At 45.7% G+C, this 14,824-nt stretch overlaps 5 protein-coding genes across 6 annotated transcripts; all 5 read left to right on the forward strand.

The window, feature by feature from the left end:
- The first annotated feature begins 653 nt into the window (after window positions 1-653).
- Window positions 654-11,302, forward strand: Su(var)2-HP2. Of its 2 annotated transcripts, XM_017169094.3 has the most exons (9): window positions 654-915; window positions 1,002-1,313; window positions 1,377-1,727; window positions 1,791-1,937; window positions 2,017-2,280; window positions 2,397-6,824; window positions 6,930-7,001; window positions 7,121-10,644; window positions 10,715-11,302. In XM_017169094.3, exons 1-9 carry the CDS (start codon window positions 867-869, stop codon window positions 11,114-11,116), a joined length of 9,549 nt encoding a protein of 3,182 aa, XP_017024583.3. In that variant the 5' UTR covers window positions 654-866; the 3' UTR covers window positions 11,117-11,302. The 2 variants fall into 2 exon arrangements, with proteins under 2 accessions (XP_017024583.3, XP_070140157.1); XM_070284056.1 differs by lacking the exons at window positions 2,017-2,280; window positions 2,397-6,824 and having other exon boundaries at window positions 657-915.
- A 422-nt stretch (window positions 11,303-11,724) lies between these two features.
- LOC108076317 (uncharacterized) lies at window positions 11,725-12,327 on the forward strand. Its single transcript, XM_017169100.3, has 2 exons — window positions 11,725-11,776; window positions 11,832-12,327. Exons 1-2 carry the CDS (start codon window positions 11,731-11,733, stop codon window positions 12,323-12,325), a joined length of 540 nt encoding a protein of 179 aa, XP_017024589.1. The 5' UTR covers window positions 11,725-11,730; the 3' UTR covers window positions 12,326-12,327.
- Window positions 12,328-12,441: 114 nt separating this feature from the next.
- Window positions 12,442-13,144, forward strand: LOC108076318 (uncharacterized). Its single transcript, XM_017169101.3, has 2 exons — window positions 12,442-12,567; window positions 12,631-13,144. The coding sequence occupies exons 1-2, from the start codon at window positions 12,528-12,530 to the stop codon at window positions 13,125-13,127; spliced, it is 537 nt and encodes a 178-aa protein (XP_017024590.1). The 5' UTR covers window positions 12,442-12,527; the 3' UTR covers window positions 13,128-13,144.
- Window positions 13,121-14,045, forward strand: LOC108076320 (uncharacterized). The gene is made up of 2 exons (XM_017169103.3): window positions 13,121-13,247; window positions 13,309-14,045. The coding sequence occupies exons 1-2, from the start codon at window positions 13,244-13,246 to the stop codon at window positions 13,800-13,802; spliced, it is 498 nt and encodes a 165-aa protein (XP_017024592.1). The 5' UTR covers window positions 13,121-13,243; the 3' UTR covers window positions 13,803-14,045.
- Window positions 13,898-14,681, forward strand: LOC108076319 (uncharacterized). Its single transcript, XM_017169102.3, has 2 exons — window positions 13,898-14,075; window positions 14,140-14,681. The coding sequence occupies exons 1-2, from the start codon at window positions 14,042-14,044 to the stop codon at window positions 14,610-14,612; spliced, it is 507 nt and encodes a 168-aa protein (XP_017024591.1). The 5' UTR covers window positions 13,898-14,041; the 3' UTR covers window positions 14,613-14,681.
- The last annotated feature ends 143 nt before the right edge of the window (window positions 14,682-14,824 follow it).

A 14,824-nucleotide genomic window follows, 5' to 3' on the forward strand; every position in this document is an offset into this window, starting at 1 on the left:
GGAGTCACTACCATTATACATGAATGTACTTAATTAATAATTATTTAAATAAAAATCACCAGACAACACCGATAACGATAAGTATTGAAAACAATATTGGTTGCTGCCTTGGATAAGGGGTATTTTTAGATTTTGTCGGCTAACGCGCAAGTTTCGTGGCGTCGTTTAAACAATAAACAAAGTTGATAATTAAGCAAAGATAGAAACAACGTGGCGAACCTTTATAGCAGTTAGCCTTATGTTTAAATTATTTAAATGGATTTTTCACCCACACCGAAGCGCGGGAAAAATGCGTTCATCTTCACGATGAATATCGATACTTAAAACATCGAAAACATTGCATTTTTAAATTTTACCATAATTTGCTCCAAAAAATAGTAAAACCTATATATAAATCGAAAAGAAAAACGACGAACAAGGAGCAGACGAAGAATAAGCATTAAGTAACAACATCTACAAGCCATAAGTACTTGTTAGGTACAGAAACGATTTCTTTTGTCGCAAGAATTCCTCGTCGTGGGACCACTCAAATGGGTTTTAACTGTAAGGAACTGTAAAAACACTTAAAAAATTAAAAAATATGTCATTTCTCTTAGTGGGAAAAAATCGCCGTTTTAAAAATCATCGATCTATCGATAGTCACATCGATATTGCAAACATCTCTAGGCGGCAGCATTTTCGCTTGATATTTAAGTCTTTTTTTTACCGTAAAAAAGTAGAAAATAGCTGCTGGCTTGGGCACGCTTAATAAGAATTGTTGGCTCTCGGCACCGGAAGTAGTTTTGCATTGTTTGCCCCACTTTTATTGATGAGAGTGCGACGCAGTGCAGGGAACACTTTGGGACGACGCACATGAAAAGTATAACATGGAAGACATAGAATATCTCGACGAGTACAAAGACTTGGTGCTGCCAGGTGCGTGATTGTCATCTTCACGAGTGCTCTAAAGGGCAACTCGAATAGTGTATTTCGTAATGTGTGTGTGATCCCTGTGTTTGCAGGCATAAAAGTCGCCGATGGGCGACCGTCTGCCGGCGCCCGGCGGCGTCGTATTTCGTCAGACTCGAGCAACTCGTCCTCCCTCGATGCGGACATATTCCAAAAGCTATTTCTTGACAAGTCCGTTGACGACGACCTGCTCAATATCAGCGAAGGCGCAGGCTCCAAGTCGCAAAGCAGGCGTCACCGGTCCCCCTCCTCCAGCGATATCTCCAACGACGCTCTGGACGCGCTGTTCAACCGGAAGATCGGCAGATCGAAGCCAAACAAGCGTCGCGAACGGCTCTCGTCGTTGGATTCCGTGGACGATTTGGGTAAGTTCGATTAAATGCGAGAGTCTCCGCATCCTGGTATACATATGTCAAATTCACCCACAGGCCAAGTCCTAATGCGTTCAACCCAGCGATTGACTGTACCCAAGCCCAGCACTTCGCAGGCGAGAGTGAAAAAGTCGCGCAGTGATGCTTTGTACAGGAGCAGCAGCAGCAGCAACAGCAGCGCCCGCGGAAAGTCATCCAGCAGGAAGTCGAAGCCGCCGGTGACCGCGTCGTCCGGCAAAGGAGCCGCTGTTGCTGCTCCTAGTCTCACTGGAAAGTATAAGAATCCGAGCAAGCCGAGCTCTGTAAACGGCAGCAGCAGTGCCAGTAAGGGCAAGGCGGTGACCATCTTGAAGGCCCAGAAGACAGACCTAAAGCCGCCAAAGCACGAGCCCAAAACGGATCCCTTAAGTACGCTATCCTTAATATCCTTTGTTTTTTGTTGGAATTTTAATGCTAATTTTACTTGAACAGATTTGACAGAGTTCTTTGATGACTCGGACAGCGATTCGTCGTACACATACGAGTCGGACTTCTTCGACGATCTCGATTCGGCGGACGATGACGCCGATCCAATCATCGATATATCAACGGACACAAGCCGGACCACATCGGTGGCGGGTAAGTCAGCGTAATTGACTAGTTGATACTGCCAACCCTCTGATAATATTTATAATATGTAAAAACACAAACCGTGTAGACACCGTGACACCTGTTGTTTCCGACGACGATGGCCAGGAGCCGCAGCGGGAGCAGGATGAGGAGAATGAGCAGAATGGGAGGAGTCAGTCGTCGTTAATGAACAGCGTCTATGAGCGCTTGCAGTCTTATTTGAATAATCTCAGTTGCGCAGAGGCGCCGCCGATCTATAAGAAACAGAGTTTTGTTAAGAAACCCCGTTCCAGCGAAAAGAAACCTACCTCTCCCCCCGAACAGGTTAAGCATGCTAAAGAGCGATCAGCGGGTAAGTGTGCACCGACATTCATTGGGGCGACAGTTCCATAACCATGAGCGTCCCCGTGATCCCAATATTTTCCGCCTTACATTTGTAACTTTTTTTTTGCTTTTTCTGTTTCGCAGCCAGTGGAAAAGTGCAGGAGGAGAAGGAGCGCGACCAGGAATGTGAGCCAACGAAGGCCGCCGGCAGCTCCCTTTCCTCACCTGCGAAATCTGCAGGCCGCAGCACAAATTCCTTGGAGGAAAAATCTAGCACCAGTGCCAGTGGCAGTCGCAGACTGTTCGAAGTGGATGATGGCCTTACACTTGAGACGCTGCAGCGCATGAGCCAAGACCTGGCTGAGCAGATATTGGAGATCGATGTAGAACGCTCGGTCGAGTATCAGAAGCGTTCCGGCTCAAAGCATCGCAGCAGATCCATGTCCAAGATCTCTGGAGAACCGAGCAGAGCCTCCGATCTGGCAAGTCGTCACGGTCGCAAGCTCACCTACTCCAGCGACCGCCTTGACAACGGATGCGAGTCAATGGGAACCGAGCTGCGTAGGTCGAGGAGTGAGTCAGCATTTTCCAAGCGCAGACGCCCTCAAGGGGAGAAACAGCGTAAAACTCGAGCTGCCACCGACGAGGACAATGTCCTCAGTCGTGCCAAAGAAGGACAAGCGGGAGAGCTGGTCAAGAGGAAACGCGGCAGACCCCGTAAAAAACAAACCATCAGAAAATCCCTGCAAAAATCGAAAAGTGCTGAAAATGTGCATGAACCCGTGGCCAAAGATTCAGATGTTATAGTGGAAACGAGTGGAGTAGAAGCGGTCAAGGAGCAGGATTTGCTGGGAGAGCAGAAAGCGACCGAACTGAATTCAGAGTTAGAAAAAGCCAAAGAGTTTGCAGGATTTTTATCCCAGGACGATATTAGCGTGTCATCATGTCACCAAGAAACCGATCTCAAAAATGCCCCGGACAGGAACTCGTCCATAGAAGAAGATGCAGAGCGAAATCTCAAAAAGAATCCATCATCAACAGTGTACACATCAACCGAATCGTTTGACACGGCCATGGATACCAGCGAAATAACCGAAAGTGTAACCCAGTCTCAAGATGCGGAAAATAAAGAGTGGGTAACACAACCAGAGACAATTCAAGAGGATCATAATCAGAGCAACGATGCAACAATGGCCATAAAGGACCTGGAGGAAATCGAAAATGCCATTGAAACGGCAGGGGACATTGCAATGACGCCCGAACTCGCCGATGCATTAGACGCCTCTTCTAAGGTGGCAGGAAATATGCTCGAGGAGAGTGACTCTCAGCTAGCTGAGGACATTAAATTGGCGGAAGAGATCTTGGCTGCTGAAGTGGGAAAAGGCATGGAGGTGACTGAGGAAGCGGCGGCAACAGTGGTCGGAGATCAAAATCCAGTCATTGATATTGTCAAGGAATTGGAGCAGGAGATTGTAACGGAGGCTGTTGGAAATTCGGAAGAGCTAGCTCCATCTGAAAGCCCAACCGAAGTTGAAAGAGAATCCGGTCAATCGCCTGTTAAAGGACAATCCCCAGCCAAGGGTAAATCTCCAACTAGGGGTCAATCCCCAGCTAAGGGTCAATCCTCAGCTAAGAGTCCATCCCCAGCTAAAGGACAACTTTCCGATAAAGAGAAATCACCAGCTAAGGGCCAATCCCCAACACGATCCCCAACGAAAAGCCAATCCCCAGTTAAAGATCAATCCATCGCTTTAGGGCCATCTTTAGCAGCTGAACAGTCTCTGGAAGAAAGGCAATCGACAGAATCCGAAGTTCAAGAACCCTCCGATATTGAAGAGCAATCAGAAGCTAAAGAAAAACGTCCTGTTATAGAGGACCAGACACCCACAAAGAACTCCATGACTGAAGATACTGAAGATTCTCTCAAGTTAAATACTCCAAATAAAAAAACAAATCTCTCATCACCAGCTAAATTCAAAGAACTACGAGAAGCTGCTGAAAGTTTGGTTGCTCGCCGAGCTCTTAGATCGGATAAGCCAGAATCCAAACAGAGTACCCCAGAGAGCACTCCAACTAAGCAAACGCCGCGCAGAAGCCGTGGCAAGCTTTCGCTACGAAGTGAATTAACTCTCCTCAAAGATGATTCCTCAAGGCGCAGCAGTCCCAGGCTAGGAAGGTCGCCAGCTGAAAGCCATTCCTCCCAGGAAAGCTCCCAGTTAGCCAAGGAGACTAAATCGTCTACAGTTGAGATTGAATCGAAGGATAAGAGTATGACAGAAGACAGCAATCCAGTGAAGGATGTACCAGTGACAGATGCTACGCTATTGGGTGAAGAAAAGCCAAGTTCTGATGAGACTGATGCGAAAATGGTGGATGTGAAGCCTTCAAGGAAGAGGGGCAAAAAGAAAAAGGTTATGGCAAAGCCAACCAAAGAGCCTCCTCACATTTCCAAGTTAATTGACGAGCAATCGACATCCAGTGAATCGGAACAAAAAGATAAGCCAGCAGAAGTCCAAGCTGGTGATATTTCAGAGTTGCCTGCAGAACAAACTAAAGCGAGCGAGTCGAAAGCGGAAAATATTGATGAAAAACCGTCCAGTTCCAGGAAGTCTAGATCCCGCAGATCGCGATGGGACCATGGCAAACCGGAGAGCAATTCGCCCATCGAAAGTTCAGAAGTCCAAAGGGAGAAAATTCAATTGAGGACTAGCCAAAGGGAAAGCGATTCAAATCCAGAAACGAAAGTAGATGGTGCTGCTGGCCAGGACGAACAAATTTCAAGTAACATCAGGCGTGGCGGCAAGTTAAAAACGGAGGCATCACCAACCCCTGCAAAGACGCACTCTTCCAGGGCTAGGGGAACCACAAAGGATAAGCCCGAAGGGAAGGAAAGTTCCATGGACAAAAGTGTCAAATCTAAAAGTGTGGCCAAAACTCGTAAAAATAAATTTATGAGAGAGCAGCGAGTGGACGATAGCACAGATCAACCCGAAACTGAACCTGAAAAGGCCTTGTCAGAGGCAAGTTCAAGGAAAATGAATCCCACGTTGGAGAGTAAAGCAGTTTCAAATAGCGCTGATCCTGATCCTATTGCAAAAGAATTAAGGGAGAAGGACCTTAAGGAAAAGCCAAACAACCCCAAAGAAACCACCAACACTGATACTGAGGAAGATGTGGATGTTGAAACGATATCTCGCACAGTTTCCAATGAAATTTTGCCGCCTTCTAAGGCTGAATCGGCTGAGCTAAAAGATAAGGCCGGCGTTACAGGAGTAAAACGTGGCAGGATTAAAAAGCGCAAGGAAGCTATTGCCGTTGAGGACTCTGAAGTAGATACACCCTCCGAAATGGTAGAATTATCCACCACCGAAACCGCGGATAAAACCCAAATAAAAACAACAAAGAAAAACCAATCTCCAACTCTGGACACAGAGCCAATACCGCCACCGGCTGCTAGTAGGGAATCTGAAAAAGAAGTGGTAGCCTCTGGGTCCCAGCGAAAATCCAAGAAAAACAAACGTAAATCTGCCGCAGCGACCTCAGCTTCAGCCACAGACTCTGAATCAGTTTCGATAACAATTCCAGCGGAACCTATATCCCAGAATTCAGAACCAAAGCCAGAGGATAACAAAAACACCAGCAGCAACAGCCCCTCAAATGTACTCCTCAAAGATAATATCTCCGACGAGGTTAGCAATTTGGAAACTAAGCGAAAAACTCCCAGCTCTTCCCTGCCTTGTCGCAAGCTTCGGGTTCTTATAAAAAGAACTCCCACTACCAATTTGGTGACTAAAGGTAAAAATATTCGCAAAAAAGGGCCTTCCAGCAAGCGAAAGAAAATTAATAAGATGCTGGAGAGCATAGATGAATGTGTAGTTCCCGATCAGCCTAACTCTGAGTCCCAACCTGTCTGCGAATCTCCCAAGTCTGACAATATTCCTAATCCTGTTGAAGAGGAAGTTTCTAAGGAAGCAACCGAAAAAACTACATGCGATGGTCAAAAGGATGTTCCTAAAAAGGCGATAGATGAAGTTAAAGAAAAAGTTCCTAAAGATACAGCAGTAGAAGAAGTTACTGATGTTGAGGAGAAACTTGAAAATATAACTCAGGAGCAAGAATCTACTGAAGAGACTACTGTCATGCAAAATCCTGAGAATGAAACCCTTAAATTATCAAGAAGCGATGATCAAGAGGATACCATTGAGAAGGAAACTCACGAAGCGGAGGAATTCCACAAAGAGGAGGAAGTCCACAAAGTGGAGAAAACTTGTCAAGACGAGGATACTTCTAAAAGCAAGGAAACTCCCGACGACAGGGAAATACCCATCGACGAGGAAACTCCCATCGACCAAGATGTTGAACCCTCAGAAGAACCTCTTAGGGAGGACTGCACTGATCCAGACCCCACCAAAGAACCCGAAAATGCTCCTGCCGAATCCACTGCAAGTCCAACTCCAGATCCAATGGAAACAGAAACAACAGGTGTCACCGACGTCGCCCCCGAAGCCAGCACTAAAAGCAGGGGGAAGCGTGGTACGCGCAAGCGGGAAGCGGATTCCTCACAGTCAGATGGTTAATAGCTAGCTCAATCTTTGATATAATATTAGTTTTAACGTAGAAATATTTCTAATGAATATAATCTTTTTTTTCCCCCTTTATCTACCTTTTGTCATTTAGATGCCGCCAAAAAAAAGCTGGTCACTGCATTGAAGTCGAGGATTGAGAAAAGAAAGGAACTTTTTAAAAATTGTGAGTACTTTAAAAATAATTCAGAAGATTCCTTTAGGGGCCTAAATTTAGCTTAATAACTTAAATATCATATCATAACACCAACATTTCAAAACCTACTCCCTTTAACCTATTTACAGTACGCCGCCGTCTTCAACCGGAAGAACTGGAGCATCCAGCCATTAAACGTGCTAAAGCTGACTCTGGAACTTCCAAGCCTAGCGAGAGGGGCAAGACCATATCCATGATAGGCAATGAAACCATCATGACCTCGCCAGCAAATGAAATCGGAAGCGATCAGCCCCAGACATCGCAAGCGGCAAAGAGGACTGCTGCCGCTACGAAGGGAGGCAATTACGCGGAGACCACGAAACATGTCATCATATCAGCTCCTGGCAAAAAACAAGTCGATGTAAGCCCAACCAAGAAGCCTATGGTACAGACCCTGCTGAGTTCCACTCTCAATTTGCGCAAACCTTTGCCGGGAGAGGATTCCGGTTCGGGTTTGCCTGTTTCTGGCCGCAAATCTCTGGGCAAGTCTGAAGTCGAAGCGAGCAAGGCCAAGAGCCAGCCGACCCTCAACAGCTCCCTTGTTGTCACTAAGAAGGCCGTGCTGCCAGCCAGTAAGAAAAGTGAATCTCCCACTAAAGAAGATAAATCGACGGTGATTGCTCCCAGAAAAGTTAATATATCCGTTTCACTGGTTCCTTCTAAGGACAGTTTGGCAAGTACTTCTTCTTTGAGTAAATCTCTGGAGACATCACCGGTTTTGCCCCGAAAAGTGCAGTTGGTGGAGGCACAAAAGACGGTCCGTAAATCGGAGGCAAAAAAGAAAGTTGACCCAGAGACTCCAGCTGTAACCGCCTTGGATAAAAACAAACCGAAAGTGATTCCAAAACCGACAGTGGCTGTGGATAATACAGCAAAAAAAATGGATGCTCCAGCCAGAAAATCGCTCCCAGTGGAGGTGCCCAAAAAGACAGAAACCAGAAAGTCGGAGGGCCAGTCATTGAACTCTCGCAAAGCTCCACTAAAAGCGGAAGCAGCCAAGAAAACTGAGACCCGTAAATCTGAGGGGGCTTCACTTGGTCGGAAGGTACCACTGGCCAAGGAATCGGAACAGCAGAAATTGGAATCGCCTGAATCGGAGGAAGTTGCTGCCGATACTCCAGTCGTAGCGGTGGCCAAGGATAGCGAGACAGGCATAGCTGAGCAGCGGAAAGAGTCTAGTGCCACATCTCGCATGGAGAAACCCACTGTGGCCGTTACTCCGCGCACCGTAAGCATTGCCAAGTCAATTCACATGACCCGAGCTGCAAGCAGCAGCAGATCCTTGGCTCCAACACCGACTCCTTTAAATCAAGAGCAGCAAACTGGTTCCCTTATTACATTACCCACAACCCAAACGCTACCACCGAACAGAATTCGTAAAAATGGACGCTTTGCGCGAATTTCAGCCGCAACGAAACGAAAGGCTCTAGAAGCGGCCGAAGCGAGCATGCCCAAGCGACCCAAAGAGGATCAACAGCAGCAACAAGAAGAAGGTCCTGACCAGGAGCACCAATCCTTGGCTTTTCCCGTGAAAATAACAGCTGTCGGTTTGGCACAGCCAGTGCCAAGTGGCTCGAAGGCATCACTGGTTTCCCAAAAACCAATTCCGGAAGTTAAAAAGCCTCGTAAACTTCGCATCAGAGTTAATCGGCATGTGGTCAGCCAATGGCTGAAGGACCAACGGAAGGAACGTCAGGAATTACCTAAGAGGACACCAGCGCCAGCAGATGATATGGCTTCTGACACAGAGTCGGCGGCGGAATCAATGTCAGAATCGATTAATAGTTCTTGTCCAGAACCGCCGGTGGCTGCTTTGATGCCACCAGTACCGCCATTGGTGCCGATTCGAGGTATTGTGGTGCCTCCTCCGGTTGTAGCAACAAAAAAAGCAGCTTCAACAGTACTGGCACAGATTTCGGTAACCTCTGCTCCTGCAGCACTGGCTTCTGTACAACCTGCTCCTGCTCCACCTGCTTCTGTAAAACCTGCTCCTGCAGCACCTGCTGCTGTAACAGCAGCTCCTGTAACAGGTGCTCCTGTAACACCTGCCCTTGTAACAACTGCTCCTGCACCACCTGCTTTGGCTCCACTTGCCTCGACACCACCGCTTCCATCTGTACCACCCACCCCTCCTGCACCAGTGCCAGCTTCAGAACCCATAGAAACCCTGGTTGTTCCTCCCTTGAATGCAGAAAAAGTTCCGAAAGAGGTGATACCTTTGGAGGATGCCCGAAGGCTGGCCGCTTTAAAGAAGGTTCGGATAAACACCACCCTACCCATGCCACTACCAGTACCCATTGCAGTGGCGGAAGTGAAATCAGAGCCCGAAGATAATCCACCAGAGCCCATGGAAGGGGATTGTCAAGAAGCAGTGCCTTTGGATGGTGCTCCACCTGTGCCGCAAGCACCGCTGGTTGCAGAGGGTACACCGCCAGTGATGAGTGCTTCTACTTCCGCTGAGCATCCTGTGCCCAATGAAATTCCCTCGGCGAATGCAGCCGGTAACACCGCAAACTCCTTTGGCCACACGAAGATGTTTTCGTTTCTTTACCCAAATCGCCATTCGGGAAATTACGGCGAAGTGGGCCTGGATTTCTGCTGTCCGAATCTAGATGGACCGATGCCGGCCATTGATCCGACGCGCCTGCATGCCAAGGTTGAGGCGCCAGTGCTGGAGATGCCGCAGTTCCTGGTCATCACCACCAAGTTCATATCTAAGGCGGACAAGAATATCCCGAATAAGGTGCGTGCCAAGCTGGAGCTGCTGGGCAAAGATAAGGAGCTAAGTTCCAGTGAACGAAGCACTACTATTCCTGATCCTCCGGCTCTGGCTGCTTCGGCATCGCCCGTGCCGATACCGCAGAGTCTGCCTGCGGCTCCGCTCCGTCAACCAGCTGCCCCACCTATGGCAACATCGTCCAGCACACGTACCCCTGCTGTTCCCGCATCATCTATTGACTCGCTGACCAAGCAGCTGCCACGCGGAACCACACTGACCAAGAAGGTACTGCCTCCTGGGGCACCGGTACCGCCGCCAACAGCTAGCGAGTCGATGGCGGCCAGTCTGCCGCTGTCACTCATCCAATTGCCGATTCTCTGCCCGGCAGACCAGCAGCGCACAGAGCTGCAGACGCGGGTTCAGGTGTTCGATTTAGTCCTTCAAGCCCTTAGTCGGCGAGTGGCCAATTTGACGGTTGCCGAGCGACAGCGCACCATCGAGGAAATGGTGAAGACCAGCAGCCTAATGCCAATCGACGTGGATGTGGGCACCAAGCTGCTGGAGAACTATGTGCACTATGTGAACAAGGCCACCAGCAGCGCTACCGTGTCTCCTCTACCTCCTCCCCCTGCCATACCGCAGCCAGAGGCAGTAGTGATCCGGAAACCCGTGTATGATATGGCAAGAAATGTCATTGGCTTCAAGAACGTCACTTCTCCGAATTTAAAAGCCAATGTTGCGACCCCCAGACGAAAAACTGCTCCAGGTTCTGCTCCCGCGGCTACCAGCACTCCGCTAGCAGCATCTACATCGTCATCAGCGGCAGCAGCAGCGAGCGCAGGTTCTAGATTTGTGGAAATAGACAACAAAACCGTAAAAGCAAGTCAACGGCAGGTACGTTAAAGGCCACAAATTATTGTAATAATTGAATAATAAATTTATTGAATAATTCTCATTTTTTTAGATGATCACCGTTAGGAAGACTCCACAGAGATCGGCAGTAAAGGGTAGTATTATTGCGATTAAGGCCGGGGCCAAAGTTAGGCCAACAAATGCGCCAGTGGGCAAGGCAGCATCTCCTGCTAACCGAGGGCCTGCTGCAGGTCCTCGACCTATCAGTAAGACGCCTGCTACGCGAGGTCCTGCGCCTGTTAAACCAACTGCGACTGCGGTTTCTGCTCGCAGCGTTAGCTCGGTACCCATAGTCGCACCAAACTTGACGCGTACGACCAACCCGAATGTGTTTATTATTAATCAAGCCTCGCATGTGGAGGAGAGCATCCTGCCCGATTCGAACAACGTGGTGGCACCCATTGGAGCAGAGATCAAGGGTGAACTGGATGACTCCTCGGAGGCGATAATATAGCGGAAACGTCAACCTTGAACCAGATGGAAAGTATTTTAAGTTACTTTAACAGAGTTAAAAGCTACGTTGAATTAATTATTTCGTTGAACGCAAGACCAGAATTTTGTAATTTTATTATGAAGAATTAAAAGTTAAACCATTCGCACCATTGTGTAATAAATCGGGAAATAAATGGATAATATTTAATTCCTTGAGTGAGTTTCTAAAGTGTATATTACATATATTTAATATTTGGTATATTATCTGAAAAAAATTGAATTCAATCCATATAACTAATATATGTATATTTTTTTGTTGCATATGATGAAAACCTTAAGCGTAAGGTTATTAGTTTTCTAATCAAAACAATCCTAGCACTAGGTGTTTTTTTTTTTTTAATAAATAAAGTATAATAATTAAAATTTAAATTAAATATTGATAAACCTCTCCAACATTCTTTCTTGAGTTTTTTTGTCGATAAGTTTTCCTCCCTATTCCAATTGTAAAGCTTTAGCTGCTAAACCTATTTTAGCTCGTTGCGAAATGGCAAAGCTTCACCGAAATTTAAACAAGTTGCAAGTATAAAAGCGGGCCGGGGAAAGCACCAAATTAATTTCAATTCAAGCCATTCCACAATGACAACCTCAACATCTACCGAAGAAGCAATAGCAACTCCCAACTGTAAGTTGAATACAGATTGTGCATTCTGTTGAATATTAATATTGCCTACTTCTAGCCGCATATGCAGACTTGGAAATGCGACTTGAGACATATATGCGAAGGGTTTTCTGCATTTATAAGCCAAAAACCGAAGCCAGAAATGAGTACGATTCCAAGGATGTGGAGTATTTCGGAATTCTCAGTCTAACCGATGTTCGAGCTCCCCGCCGGAAGCTGTGGTACATGTACTATGCGACAATGGATCAGTTGGACAACACAGTAGATCGGATCCACCGCAAATATGGCCAAAAGAATATGTACGAGCTGTTCCGAAAGCCAGTTTACACGGGAGCCGGTATGCGATCCCGGGTTAAGAATCACTTTTCCGGCCTTAAATGGTACGTCAAGGGAAATATCTTAGAAGCGCCTCCCAGTAGCTGTTACAATGATGAGAAGGTGGTAAACACAGTCGCGGATCTGTATGAGACCGAGAAACGGAAGTACTACGATTACTTGATGCTGAGAAATGACCATTTTAAGTCATATAATTACATATATATAAATGCATAATTAAGCAGTCTAAAGCGGATTAAGTACTATTAAGAAAGTAACGTTTTGTAATATTCTTTAATATTTCATTATTTCTAAAAGCTTTTGTTGTCTAAAGCTAATTTATCTGTTGGCGAAATGGAAAAGCTCTAATGAAATAAACAAAAAAGTATAAAAGCCGACGAGGGAAATACAAATTTTTATTAAATACAACCCCCTAGAAATGACCGCATCTATCGAAGGTACTATTTGGACGGCCAACTGTAAGAATAAATGTAAATTTTTAATAAATATTAAACCTATTAATAAAATATTCTGATTTGCAGCTGCATACCCAGACCTAGAAAAGCGTCTAGACACGTACATGCGAAGAGCCTTCGGCTTTCAGGACAAAGGATTCGGCACAAAGAATGAATACGATTCCAAGGAAGTGGAGTACTTTGGAATCCTCAGTTTAACTGACGTTCGAGCTCCACGGCGAAAGCTGTGGTACATGTACTATGCCACAACAACTCAGTTGGATGAAACTATAGATCGAATACACCGCAAATATGGTCAAAAAAATATGTATGAACTCTTCCGGAAGCCCGTTTTTTCGGGAGCAGGAATGCGGTCCCGTGTTAAGAATCACTTTTCCGGCCTTAAGTGGTACGTCAAGGGGAATATCTTGGAAGCATCTTCGGAAAGCTGCTACAACGACGAGAAGGTGGTGAACACAGTCGCGGATCTGTACCAGGCCGAAAGACGAAGGTACTACGATTACCTCTATGAAAGGAGTGCTTTATTTAAGAAGTACAGTTCTGTTCAACTAAATCAAGTCTGAGAGGAGAAAATTATTTAAGAAGTAGCTATAAATAAAAGACTGCGAATGAATTTTAAACAGTGTTGTGGCAAAGTTGTTAGCGGTTAGAAGTCACGCAGGGCAACGCAAGTTTATCAATGGGTAAAGCCAATGAATCATCATATCGGTTGACACTTATACCTTTAGTTTGTTTTATTTTCAGAGGGAAAACAAATGAAATTAGAGGACAAACTGGAAAAGTACTGGAGGCGTCTTTTCTATCTTCAACCATTGTCAGAACCCACTGCTTTGGACCTTTCTGAGCTGGACTACTTTGGAGTATTTAGTGTTAGAGATCCACTGGCTCCAGACCGAAGACTTTGGCATATATACAGCTGCTCACAACCGGAAATTCTCCAAGTGGGGGACAAGATACGACAGAAATATGGAAAGAAGAACGTATGGGAAATATATCAAAAGCCCATATATAGTGGAGTTGGTTTCCGGAGTATTGTAAAAAGGCACTTTTCCAACTTAAAGTGGATCACGGAAGGAAATCTATTGGAGGCCCCGGAGAAAAGCCACTATAATGATGAGCGCGTCCTTAAGGACGTTGGTGATTTGCACAATAAGGAGCAGAGAAGGCTCTTTGACTATATAATGGTCCAGCACGATTGGTTTAGGCGCTATAACGACCAAAAACCTCCCCCCCGCTGACATTAAAAATGTAAATAAATAAACTAAAAAGCTCTGCGCTTATCGATAGCCAGCAGTTGCCGTGAAAAGCTTTATTTTCTTTATTGTGAAATTGGAAATCGTAAACAAACCTAAAGCTTAATATTGCCTGCCAGTTGAAATTGTAATTTTTGGGCTATTTAAGTAAATTGCTTTATAAATTTGGTAACATTTAAAAGTAAGAATCCATCTACGAAGTACCTTATAGAATAGAACACAACATGACAGCCAAAGCCATCGAAGACAAGAGCTCAGGTAAAATAAATTATCAAATTCATTAAAGTTCCTTAATGCTGATGATTAATACCTCTTTTAACAGAAGCTGACTATGACCTAGAGTCGGAGATCGACGACCACTTGAGGCGCCTTTTCTATATAAAACCGAAAGGGGAATCACCCAAATGCAAACCCTATATTGTGGAGTTCTTCGGCGTGCTCAGCTTGACCGACTTGCGGGCTCCGGAGCGCAAACTCTGGGTCATATACCACTGCAAACAGCCAGAATTGGACAAAACCGTGGATGAGATCCACCAGAAATATGGCAAAAAAAACATGTTCGACCTGTACCGGAAGCCAGTGTTCAGTGGTGCTGCTCTGCGGGCCAGCGTGAAGAAGCACTTCGCTGAGCTAAAGTGGTTTACCACTGGCAACCTGCTGGAGGCACCGCCTAAGAGCCATTTCAACGACGAGCGAGTCGTCAAGACCATTTCAGATCTGCATCACCTGGAACAGCAGCGGCTTTATAACTATGTTATGGTGAAGAATATGTGGTTCAAACGGTATCACACGTAGTTCTTGACTAACCCTGTGATTTAGCTTTAACTTGTACAAAATATATGTTTTCTAAAAAAGTAACAAACATTAATTTGTGTTTTTCTAACGATTCAAATTTAAAATTAGTGCGCTAGTTCACAATAATTTACTTAATATTTGACTTAAAACTACAAAATTTAACAATATTATTTTATATTAAATAAATCACATTTTACATATCTTACTTCTTA

Source organism: Drosophila kikkawai, chromosome 2R, assembly GCF_030179895.1.
Source record: "Drosophila kikkawai strain 14028-0561.14 chromosome 2R, DkikHiC1v2, whole genome shotgun sequence".
Classification (NCBI taxonomy): domain Eukaryota; kingdom Metazoa; phylum Arthropoda; class Insecta; order Diptera; family Drosophilidae; genus Drosophila; species Drosophila kikkawai.

Coding starts and splice junctions, on each gene's coding strand:
- LOC108076318 (XM_017169101.3), top strand. CDS start 12,528: ATGACCGCATCTATCGAAGGTACTATTTGGACGGCCAACT. Junction 12,568..12,630: donor TACTATTTGGACGGCCAACT/GTAAGAATAAAT, acceptor TCTGATTTGCAG/CTGCATACCCAGACCTAGAA.
- LOC108076319 (XM_017169102.3), top strand. CDS start 14,042: ATGACAGCCAAAGCCATCGAAGACAAGAGCTCAG. Junction 14,076..14,139: donor CATCGAAGACAAGAGCTCAG/GTAAAATAAATT, acceptor CTCTTTTAACAG/AAGCTGACTATGACCTAGAG.
- LOC108076317 (XM_017169100.3), top strand. CDS start 11,731: ATGACAACCTCAACATCTACCGAAGAAGCAATAGCAACTCCCAACT. Junction 11,777..11,831: donor AGCAATAGCAACTCCCAACT/GTAAGTTGAATA, acceptor GCCTACTTCTAG/CCGCATATGCAGACTTGGAA.